The 12,272-nt window shown below is 38.7% G+C and overlaps 1 protein-coding gene across 1 annotated transcript; it reads left to right on the top strand.

Moving 5' to 3' along the window:
• Positions 1 to 387: 387 nt before the first annotated feature.
• On the top strand, positions 388 to 11,736 carry LOC127661087 (opsin-3-like). The gene is made up of 4 exons (XM_052151648.1): positions 388 to 706; positions 5,102 to 5,421; positions 9,385 to 9,636; positions 11,131 to 11,736. Exons 1-4 carry the CDS (start codon positions 388 to 390, stop codon positions 11,395 to 11,397), a joined length of 1,158 nt encoding a protein of 385 aa, XP_052007608.1. The 3' UTR covers positions 11,398 to 11,736.
• The last annotated feature ends 536 nt before the right edge of the window (positions 11,737 to 12,272 follow it).

Genomic DNA, 12,272 nt, shown 5'->3' with positions numbered 1-12,272 from the left:
TGACGGGACGTTCATTATATAGCCCTCATATGCTAATTTCAGCAGGCTCTGAGCGCGCGAATGCGGGACGCGCCCCCATTGGTCGCGCGTTCTAAGTCGCCCCGTCACTGGTTCGAGCAGTTGCCGCAGCACAGCCAATGACCGAGCTGCCTCGCTCATCACTGTCTGCTGTGCAGCTGCAATGCGTTTTACATAAAGACTTCAATATTTCTCGAGAAACGGAGTTTTCCCATAGCGTAAGCTACTTACGCAATAGGAGAGACCTCTCGATAGGGAACTAAAATCACTATTCGACTGCCCTATTTATTCTGGACGAGCTGGTGAATCGCGTCACTGAACATCAGGAGCTTCAGGAGTCAACATGCTGGAAATTCACTTGGAAAGAAAATGAATTCTGTTAATGAAACGTTTGACGAAACTTATTTGTATAACTATATTTTCGCCAATGAGACTTATAAACTCCTGGCATTCACAATCGGATCCATCGGAGTCCTGGGCTTCTGCAATAACATCATTGTCATTATTCTTTACTACAGATTCAAGAGACTAAGAACACCAACGAATTTGTTAATACTGAATATAAGTGTCAGTGATCTGCTGGTGTCTGTTATTGGGATTAATTTCACCTTCGTCTCGTGCGTAAAGAGAGGATGGATCTTTAATTCAACCACATGTGTTTGGGATGGATTCAGCAACAGTTTGTTCGGTCAGTACCGTCTTTAGTTCTTTGTACACATTCAAAGACGCGTTTTTAAAAGTTATTTTAACTTGACACGCCGTCTATAAAACGCGGAGCTCCTGCGCGAGACGTGCGCAACGGCTAAAGACGTTCGTGTGGTGCATGTTTACCTAGAAAAACAATTAAAAACATCCCTTTTGGAGGGGAGTTCAAATTGAATTACGCAACAAACAAAAAAACGCAGAAGAGCTAAACGCAGCGTCTAAAAAACGCAGAGCTGCTGCACGAGACGTTGGGAAGGAAATGTTTTCATTCAAAAGGTCTCAGAGATTTACTCAGAAGGAAAATTTAAAGTCTCAATTTAATCTAATTGGTGTTTAGAAAAACAGCTGAGATATTAAAGAGATCTAATTAGTGATTTATTTATTTATTTTTACCTATAGGAAATTAGCTCACGTGATTTAGCGTTAATTAGAGACTCGTGCTTAAACGGAATGTTACTCACCCTCATGTCATCCCAGATGTGTATGAATGTGTTGTGTTTTACTATGTGTGGTTTTGATTTTATATTTTGTAAAGCACTTTGTGTTAATAGCTGAAAGGTGCTATATACATCAAATTAAATAACATTGTCCAGAACAGAACATCGAAGGTCCTTAAGGCATATAAAGGCAGAATAAAATTAATCCATAAAACTCCAGTGGCTAAATCCAATATCTTCAGAAGTGATACAATAGTTGTGGATGAGAAACAGATCAATATTTAAGATCTCTTTTTACTATACTATTTACACTGATGAGCCAAAAACATTATGACCACTCACAGGTGACATTTGATCATCTTCTAACAAGGCCACATGTCAAGGTCTGGTTAGATTAGATGGTAAGCGAACAATCAGTTCTCGTAGTTAACGTGTTGAATGGCTGAGAAATGGGCATCTGTAAAGACCGGAGTGACATTGGCAAGGGCCAATTTGTTATTCCCAAATTACTGGGTCAGAGCATCCCTGAAATGGCAAGGCTTGTGGTGAATACCTACTGACAGTGATCAGAGGAGGGACAAACCACAAACTGTTGACAGGGTGATTAAACCTATATCACCTCTTCAGGCTACCTTGAAGGACTTGCCTGAGAGATAGGAGTTGAACCGGTCAAGCACAGTTCCTGTGATGCCCAGAGTAGAGAGGGTGGAGAGTAAGATCTGATGGTTGACTGTGTCAAAGGCTGCTGAAAGGTCCAGCAGAATCAGGATGGATGATCTGGATTCAGCTTTCGCCATCTCAGCATCTCAGTGACAGACAGCAGGGCGGTCTTGGTGGAGTGTCCACTTTTGAAGCCTTACTGATTGTCATCCAGCAGCTTGTTCTGTGAGAGATAGGCAGAGATTTGAATGAAAGCTGCCCTTTCAAGTGTTTTTGCCATGAATGGGATGAGAGAAACTGGTTTGAAGTTTTCTATTTGTGTTGGGTTAAGTGCAGGTTTTTTCAGCCGCAGGGTTTCTCAAGCCTGCTTAAATGTAGTGGTAAAAGCGCCTGTAAGTAGAGATGTGTTAATTATGTGTGTGAGTCCAGGTAGGATGGATGGAGAGATGGCCTGGAGAAGGTGAGAAGGAATGGGGTCAAGGGAACAGGTGGAGAAGTTTAGAGACCTCAGTGTCAGTCAGAGGAGAGAACATAGAGACAAAGAGTTGCATACTGGAGACGGATGTTTGACAGGGTGTGGTGCTGAGCATGTATTGCTGATGGTTGTAATGTTATTAGTAAAAAATGTGGCAAAGATCTCTGCTGTTAGTGATGTGTCAGGTGTTGGAGGGGGAGGGCAGAGAAGTGTGTTGAATGTTCTAAACAAACTGCGAGTGTCTGTGGTGCTGTTGATCTTGATCTGGTAATAGGAAGTTTTTGCAGATTTAATGTTATCTGAGAAAGTTGCAAGCAGAAGCTGATACTTACCAAGATCTGCTGGATCATTAGATTTCCACCATCTCCTCTCAGCTGCCCTGAGGTCAGTCCGATGTTCACGAAGGATGTCAGAGAGCCTGGGGCTGGGTGATGTAGTACGTGCTGACCTTGAGGAGAGAGTACAGATGCTGTAGAGCTTACTGTATTTGTGGCAGTGTTTACATCCAGGGTGGATTATACATTTTGTGTGGGAAGACAGGTAGAGACAGCAGTGAAAAAGTGTGAGGGTGAAAGAGAATGGAGGTTATGTCGAAAGGAAACCAAAGGCTGAGTCTGTTTTAATGAAGATTGGATAGTCATGTTGAGTTTAACAAAGTAGTGATCAGAGACATGTAAAGGAGTAACAATAATATTTTAGTTGGTAAAGGTATGTGTAAAAATGTGGTCCAGCTGGTTACCCGATCTGTGAGTTGTTGTAGTGCTTAGTCTTTCCAAGTCAAATGAGGTCGGAAGAGCATGAAGTTCTTAAGAATCTGTTTTCTATAGCAACACAAAAGAGAGCACATTTGATGGTTTATGGTTTCCTTATCTAATCAGTTATATCAGACAGCCAAAGTTTCACAGACTGTAATTTCTCATCTATACATCCTCATTTGATTGGAATAATCATTTACAACAAAGGGCAAAGAAAGAAAACAACCCCAAGCGAGTGTAAACAACCATGGCACATTAATTGAAGAAGAAAAAAAAATGTATCTGGTGTGGGTAAAGATAATCTCGAATAGAGGCAGATAATGACACTTTAATGGACCAGAAATAACCAGCAGAATAACAAAGCATTTGTAAGATTGAGAGCACTATAAACACATTAATGATGGTCACTAATTTTACACACCTGCTGTCCTAAGGTCACACGTGATATAATCAGGAATCAAAAGACTAACATCACATAGTATTGCAGTATTTAAGGATGTGAAATTGGCTGCCTTTCATGCTTTGGCTTGAACAGTTGTTTGTGGAGGCATTTGGGTCTATGTCCTCCATTTTTTGTCCTTAATAAAAACTGCAGTTATAATGATATTCAGCTTAGTGAGTAATACCGCTTCATATTCCCTCATATTCCATCCAATTATGCTTGGAATAAACATTGCATAGTGATCTAGCTAAACTCTATATAAGTTATGGCATAGTTTTATTCAAACAACTATTTTTATCATTCTGTTCTCTATAATATTCTCATTCCGATCTTTTGGGTAAAACACACACACAAAAAAACATTACATAAACTGGTTCTATGAGTGGTAAAAAGAGGTATGAGTGAATACATCTGACAGCTGAGTGCAGCATCCCCATCGGCCTATCTCTGTCAGGGAGGAATGTGAACATCTGGGTAATTGGGTGAATATGTACATGTATGTCTGGCCTGCAGAGATACTGCAGTTGCATTCAGAGAGACAGTTATTTACTTCTAGAAGCACAGTGGAGGGGGGAAAAAAGATAGAAAGAAAGCATATCACAGTGGCTTACTGTCATAGATGTGTAAATCTCTTGAATCCTGTCAAGAACCTGTCATACTGTACCTCATACCAAATTTTTTTAAATACAAACTATATTTTATGCAATATTATTAAAGAAAAAACCCAACCAGACATAGTAACATTGCCTCAAACAATAGCGGGAGTTTGGGGTGGGACTATCCGCTTGTTCAACCAATGGCTGACGGGAGGAGTGGTTGGAAATCCTGTTTGAAAACAGTAATCAATTTCGCAATTTCGTTTGGTTACCTAGTGGCAGAAATTACTCACTTCAATTGTAAAAATGTTATGCATTGTGACATTCTTTTAATGACAATTAATCACACCCCCTCTATAATGTGAAAAAATATTTTATTATTTAAATTACTGATTATTTATGCATCATGGTTGTAATTGTTAGAGTTCCTTAAATTTAATTGCAATTAATAATATGTAGGGATTTACTGATATGAAATCTGAATTTGGCTGATACAGATTTTAACAAAAAACTACAGGACAATACCAATACCAATTCCTGTTTTGCTTAGGACTTATGCTTTAATATTGTAGAAAGTGGTACAAAATCTTTTTTTGTTGTTGTTTTTACTGTTCTAACAATAAATCATTTCCACTGAACATGGATTGGATCTGGGTGAGCTAAATATGATAACATGATGATTGATATGAAAACCGTTTCTAAAAACGTCTAAAAAAAATTTGCACTGACATTTTTGCCATTCAATACAACAGAACTGTATATGAGCAAACAGTACAAATTCATACTATGCATATATTGGGCATTTCCACAAAAAATGTCAACCACAACATTAGTTGTGAAGTTTTAGAAGTTTTAGCTTCTGTATTAAGAGTGGTATAATGGGTAATGCTATCCAGACTGCTAGAGGGCGCCGCTTGCTTACACAGCACTGAATACAGACTGTAATTTAAAACACACCCTTTTAAGGTTTTACATTAAATATCTTCATATCTTTCTCTTCTTTGTCCTTTAAGGTATCGTGTCCATCATGACTCTTTCTGGCCTGGCTTATGAGCGCTACATCCGTGTGGTTCATGCCAAGGTCGTTGACTTCCCCTGGGCCTGGAGGGCCATCACACACATCTGGTTGTACTCTCTGGCCTGGACTGGTGCTCCTCTCCTGGGGTGGAACCGCTACACGCTGGAAGTGCATCAGTTAGGCTGCTCTCTCGACTGGGCTTCCAAAGATCCCAATGATGCTTCCTTCATTCTCTTCTTCCTGCTTGGATGCTTCTTTGTCCCTGTGGGCATCATAGCCTACTGTTTTGGGAACATCTTGTACACAGTGAGAATGGTAAAGCAATTTTCTTTTAAAAGTGTTGCACGATTTTCTTTCAATTATGGGTGCCATTCTGTATCTAAAAACAATATTCATATTGTAATAATAGTCATTTTAATGTATTTTTGCTGGCTTTGTCTGGGTGCATCAATTATACCTACCTGATGAGCTATAAACACTCTATTTATAGCTCTATTTAAAAACCAAGTGAGGTGCTTACATAGACAGTGTTTTGATGTCCCATTCAAACTGACAGCGATATTAAATTGCTGTAATGTTTGGCATAATGGTCGTTCCTACTAGATGCCCTAACGTGATTGGTGTGCTGCAGAAGTGGCCATAGCTTTTGAAAGATTTTGACAAATTTGAAAAACCCAGAAATGGGATATTTTACTAGTAAAAATAAGATGTTATTATAAGATATATTATGGTACCTTTTAAGATTGTCAAGATTGAAATTTTGAAAACATTTTGCTTATTCTATGGTGAATGTTGAAAGGACCCATTCACAAGAATCTAACTTCCCCTTAATAATAATTGTATAAAAAGTGTCAAATCAAGACAATTCTACTTTTCAGGACTTCCTAAGAACTGCAAACATTTTTATTTTCAGTTCATATCATAAGTGTACAATTTCCAGGTTGAAGGTTGATCTAGACCATGATCAGATCACTATTGCTTTTTTTATTTTTTTTTTATTATAATTTAAAGGAATAGTAAATGATGAGAGAATTAGCGTTTTGGGACGAACTCTTCCTTGAACACTGTACATAATCTTTTTCAAAGAAAAGCATCAAGTGCATTTTTTGGCCTGATTGTATCATTCGATTTATAAAATGCTTTTCTTCATAATGGTCATCAGTTCTGATCCATGATTTTCATGTTGCACCTCACAGTTTCTTTCTTTCTGACTTCTTAGACCTTCATCATTCTCTCTTGTTCTTGCATAAACACACTGTAAAGCTGCTGTGATTAAAGAGTGTCGGTGCTCTGCTATATAAAAAGCATTTCAACTGAGACTTTATTGTCTGAAGGTGCCTTCTTTACATAAGGAGACATTGATTGTATACATAAATATCTTGCCGTTTTCATCAGCACAGTTCCTGTGCATCAGATCTTATCAAGTGTGTCAGCCAGGTGGGGGAGAGCGGGGCTGTTGGGATATTATCCCAGAACGGTGATATAACTGCTATAAAAATGCTCTGCCTGTGATTATGATCATTAATCTTAAGGTTGAGCAGCTACTGTAGTGTAGTGGTGCTCAAGGATAGTAAATATACACTTGGTGAAGGTGACGTGTGCAATTTCTGCCACTATTGTTACCAAAACATAAAAAATAATGCAGCAAGAAGCATTTACCCATGTTTCCATTAATCATGGTATAAATAATGGGGTGGGGTTGGGCTGGGGGGGGTACTTGCTTGTTTTGATTATTGGGTAGTTACCTGGAGTGGTGGTGGTGTAGTGGTCTAAGCACATAAATGGTAATCTGGTAATCAGAAGGACACTGGTTCAAACCCCACAGCCACCAACATTGTGTCCTTGAGCAAGGCACTTAACTCCAGGTTGCTCCAGGGGTATTGTCCCTGTAATAAGTGCTCTGTAAGTCGCTTTGGATAAAAGCGTCTGCCAAATGCATAAATGTAAATGTACCTCCCCCACCCACCCCTGGAATCTACATCCTTGTCCGCACTCCTTTTTTCATTCAGTGTTTCTTCCTTTTCTGTGATTGCAAATCGAACATGTGCAAAGTGCTCTGACATTTTTTTAACTGCACAGTTAGTGTACTTGATTTGTATGCAACATTAATGACTTTACTATGTTGTACAAATCATTATTATCCATACAAACATGTGCATACTAACATGCTTGTCTTACTGTTTCATCTATATATATACTATGCACAATATTGTTTTTTTTGTATGCATGGTATACCTACTGGATAACCTATTATATTTGACTAAATGTGCAGACTACACTGTACAGACCATTATATCCAATGAAATGCCCTCAGCAAGACCTTCCATTGAACCAGAATGAATACAGTATAAGCCAGGGATGTGAGAAGATGATTTAAGTTGGGGTGCTGTAGTGGGAGGTGCATTTTTGCATGTGCATGAGTTTTTAAGGGCCACACATAATATTGGCACAGACAAATAGACTTTAATTAAAGGGATAGGGAAAAATGAAAATTCTCTCATCATTTACTCATCCTCAGGCCATCCCAGATGTGGATGAATTTCCTTCTTCTGCAAAACACAAATGAAGAATTTAGAAGAATATTTAAGCTCTGTAGGTCCATACAATGCAAGTGAATGATGACCAGAACTGAGAAGGTCCATAAAGGAAATAAAGGCAGCATAAAAGTAATCCATAAGACTCCAGTGGTTACATTTGTGCCTTCTGAAGCGATATGATAGGTGTGGATGTGAAACACATCAACATTTTAGTCCTTTTTTTACTAAAGATCTCCACCTTTGACCAACCCCGACCAGTAGGTGGTGATATGCATGAAGAATGCGAATTTCCCAAACAAACAAAAGAAGTTTGTGGAAGTGAAAGTGGAGCTTTATGGTTAAAAAGGACTTAAATATTTATTTGCTTTTCACCATACCTATCATATTACATCTGAAGACTTATTCTGAAGAAGGATTATACCACTGGAGTCATGTTGATTACTTTTATGCTTCCTTAAAGTGCTTATGGAGATTCAATATTCTGGCCACCATTCACTTGCACTAAAAATATTTGTTTGTGTTCTACAGAAGAAATAGTCACACATCTGGGATGGAATACTTTGATACACTGAGTAGTAGTGGCTGTTCTCAAAACTGATTTTTAACGTTGTAAAAAACAAAATTGTTATTCCATGCATAATGTCACCGTAATTTAACATATGCTATGCTATAATACTGTAACAATCATTGTTTATGAACGTGAGCAGTAGTGAGATTTATTCTTTTATTCAGAAAAATATAATTTATTCTTGACTGCACAACAGGTAACAGGCTACACGAAGCTAACAAACAATTCTTTCTCAAAATCTTTCACTCATTTCTCTCTCACAACCCCCCAGAACAATCATTATCTCGGCACTAGGGGATGCTGCAGCAAGTATGCTAGTATTTTGATCTGAATAGAGCCAGCCTGAATAAACGCATTAACGAATCAGCGAATCAATAAATGCATGAATAATTCAGAAAATACTTGAATGAATCAACGAATCAAGTGTTTTAGTGTATGTCAGCAGCAAATGACAATTTTAACTGATGAAGCACACAGGGAAAAATGACTGTAAAAAATAAGAATGACTGTTACAGTGTGTTTACAATCTTCAGATTAACATATGAGCACTTCAACAAAGCAAAAGCTTTGTGCCCCCAAGTGGTGTCCCAGTTTTTGTTTTTTAACACAATGTCCAGCACACTGAGAGATGCTTAGTCAGACTTAGATAATTTTACAGCTGTCCTTGAACAGATGTGTTCTCTGTTATATTAAATGAATGAATCAGTGAGTTTTTTAGGGCATTCTGCTTTTGAAAAGGGCACTTCATGAAAACATACAATGACACCCAGGACGGAGAAGTTTGGCGACCTTGGTGTGCACACATGTTAAGTTTGTACATTTGCACAGAGATTATTTCACCTCTAAAGAACAAAATTGTGCCAAAAATGACAAAAAATAATGACTAAAACAGCAATTGCGAGTGGGGTGGCCAATGGGGTGGCCAGGCTTCGGTCCATGGTGGCCACAGCCACCCTGGCCTCCCCCTAGCTCCGCCACTGCCGTGGCCACAGTTTAAGGCAGCTGTATCCTTTGTGGATACAGCATTTCAATGTAGATAGCAAACAGCAAGGCAGCTCACTAGGTTTTGGACCAGAAACAAAATTCGGTTCTATTCTGTAAGGTTCTGTGGAGGGTTTATTGTTCAAAAAGTAAAATGTTTATATACAGAATGTCCTCTGTTCTCCCATATAGCTGCGCTCTATTCAGGATCTGCAGACCGTCCAGACAATTAAAATTCTGCGGTATGAGAAGAAAGTGGCAGTTATGTTCCTGACGATGATCTCCTGTTTCCTGGTGTGCTGGACACCCTATGCTGTGGTCTCTATGCTGGAGGCTTTTGGCAGGAAGAGTGTCGTCTCCCCCACAGTCGCCATCATTCCCTCTTTCTTTGCCAAATCCAGCACTGCTTACAATCCCGTCATCTACGCCTTCATGAGCCGAAAGGTCAGGAATGGGTCACTTATTTCTGATTGCTAAGGAGGGGCATATAAGGAGGGTATTGATTATATCATAGGGGCAGAGCCCAGTAGCAAGAAGTCCATTAAAGGCACCTATTATGGCATTTAAAATGTTCCTAATATTGTTTTGGGAGTCCCCAACAACAGTTTTACATGCATGCAATGACAAAAAACACTTTTGTTGTCTTATAATATGCATTTATGTTTACCTGATTTGCTCATTCGTTCAACGACTCATTTTTCCAAACCCCTCCTTTGCGTGACGCTAATCTGCGGTGATTGGTCAGATGACCCAGTCAGTTGTGATTGGTATACTCTGTGCAGAGATTGTCGGAAACGGAACGCCCATCACCGCTTTGTAGTAAAAAAATCAAAATCAGAGAAGGAATTTGAGTTGATTTATGTTAGCGATCATAGCCCAAAGTTCGGTGGTAAACACCCAATCAGTTATTGTTTGCGTTAGCCCAACGCATAAACATATTGGTAAAGCACTGCATTACTACAAGTTATTGCTCTATTCTTTATGACAACTCCAATAACATCGACAAACATTTCACATATTTCCAAAAAAATTACATTGGAGACTTAGAAGCTGCGCTGAGCGTAACTTACACAACACACACAAATACTTATTAAGCATGCTAAAAAACACATAAAAGCAACAATTATTAATAATACTAAAGGTTGTGATTCGGAGGAGGAAGCTGATCCAAATAAACTTGGTACTGAACCTTCCTTCAGTATCAACTGGCTCGCGAATCCACACTTGAAAGCATTCATGTTCGTAAAGCAATCGTCATTAAAATACAATAGACGCGAACACAGCACAAGGTTCGGGCTATACTTGTGTGATATAGTTGTAAATATAAACTCTAGCCACTGATTCTTCACATGCTCGTCCCTGGGCAGTGAAAAAAAGGTCGCTTTTGATATGCACTTCAGAACACAGCGTCTTGTTGTCGACATGATGTTTTCAAGTTTTCCCTGGTGTCTTGACGTCACAACGAAAAGGAAAATGACTCGTTGGAAAAACTATTCATTACATTGACTCAGAGTCGACTCCTACTTTTGAGAGATAATAACTTTTTTTACGGTGAACTTTCATATATAAAACTTTGCAGGATGTTTTTGTTCACTTAAATCTATGTTACACACTACATGAAAGGTAATTTTCAAAATTCCATAATAGGTGCCCTTTAAGTTAAGAAAATCCTTAGTCATAATTGTAAGGGTAATGACACTCAGGGTTTTTCTAGATTAAGGGGTTTCTCGTCCATCCAGGCTATAAACTTCATAAATATAGGGGATTCTACATTAACTGTTACAAATAAGCTGAGAAATTGAGATCTGAATTAAATGTAATGACACTACAGTTGGCAGCACTCTTCAATTATCTTTCCGTGAATTTCAAAGCTTGCTGAATGTATGTCAGTGAGTTTTATTGAACCTATTTCCTGTCTGTCTCTCTCTGATTGGTCAGTTTCGCAGGTGCATGTTGCAGTTGCTGTGTTCCTGCCTTCCCAGTCTACAGCTCAGCATTAAGGACCGCCCCATGGCACGCATCGAACATCCTGTACGCCCCATTGTAATGTCACAGAGACAATCTGGCCGGCCCAAAAAGAGGGTGACCTTCAGCTCGTCCTCCATCGTATTCATCATCGCTACCAATGACACTCATCCTCTGGACATTACCTCCAAATGCAGTGGTGTACCAGAAATCAATGCCATTCAAGTTAGGCCGCTTTGACCCTTCTTGTGACTCTTCCAAGGTGACGTTTAAGAATGAAGTTGAAGCCAATTTGAGATGACTCTAATATGCCGAATATACAGCCATGTCCCTTTTCTCTTCTTATAGACTGTACATTACAAGGATTTCTTTATTGTTGCAGCAGTAAAGCAGCATAAACTGACGTTTGTCTTAATGTTCCAAAACAAGTTACTTTTCCACAACTTGTATAAGTAATATTGATTGACAATATAATTTGTAACCAATGTTGGCCCTTCATGGAACCCACTTTGAGCTCTTATTGATCTCTATTGACTTTTCTGACACTGAAAATTCAACCTTCACCCAGTTCCGTGTGACAATGAGATATCCTACAGCTTAGATGGCAAAGAGAGTGGACAGAATACATTAGTGAATGTGCTCAGAAAGATTAAGAACACAGTGTTAGTACGAGGACCCTCCTAGAGGACAGGACATTTTTAATGGATGCAACATCGTATATCTCAGGCTGGTCCACCACGACACTTCCCTTTCAACTTCCATATTAGTGCAGTGACTGTGAAATGACATCAAATGGTAGAAAAAATAACTCTGAGGTTTAAAGTATGTCTAAATGAAGAAAAAACCCACTTTAACTGCCATATACATACCTACATATGATTTTGCTTAGTGTAATTTAACTCAGGACTGCTGGCACACAGCACAGCTGGGTTATTTTTAAAGACAAACTCAATATCAAAAACTGTGTGAAACAGAAACAGCTGTGTTCACAAAATGTAACAAAACATTATTTTGATCTCAAATGGTATTTATTTCAAAGACAGATTAATTTATAAGAAGTTTGCTATTTTTTAAATGATAAAACAATAGATACATTGTTCAAAATTAAGCTGAAC

The sequence above is a fragment of the Xyrauchen texanus genome, chromosome 20, assembly GCF_025860055.1.
Source record: "Xyrauchen texanus isolate HMW12.3.18 chromosome 20, RBS_HiC_50CHRs, whole genome shotgun sequence".
Lineage (NCBI taxonomy): Eukaryota > Metazoa > Chordata > Actinopteri > Cypriniformes > Catostomidae > Xyrauchen > Xyrauchen texanus.
Note: the sequence above shows the minus strand (reverse complement) of the source record. Positions and strands in the feature narration are given on the sequence as shown.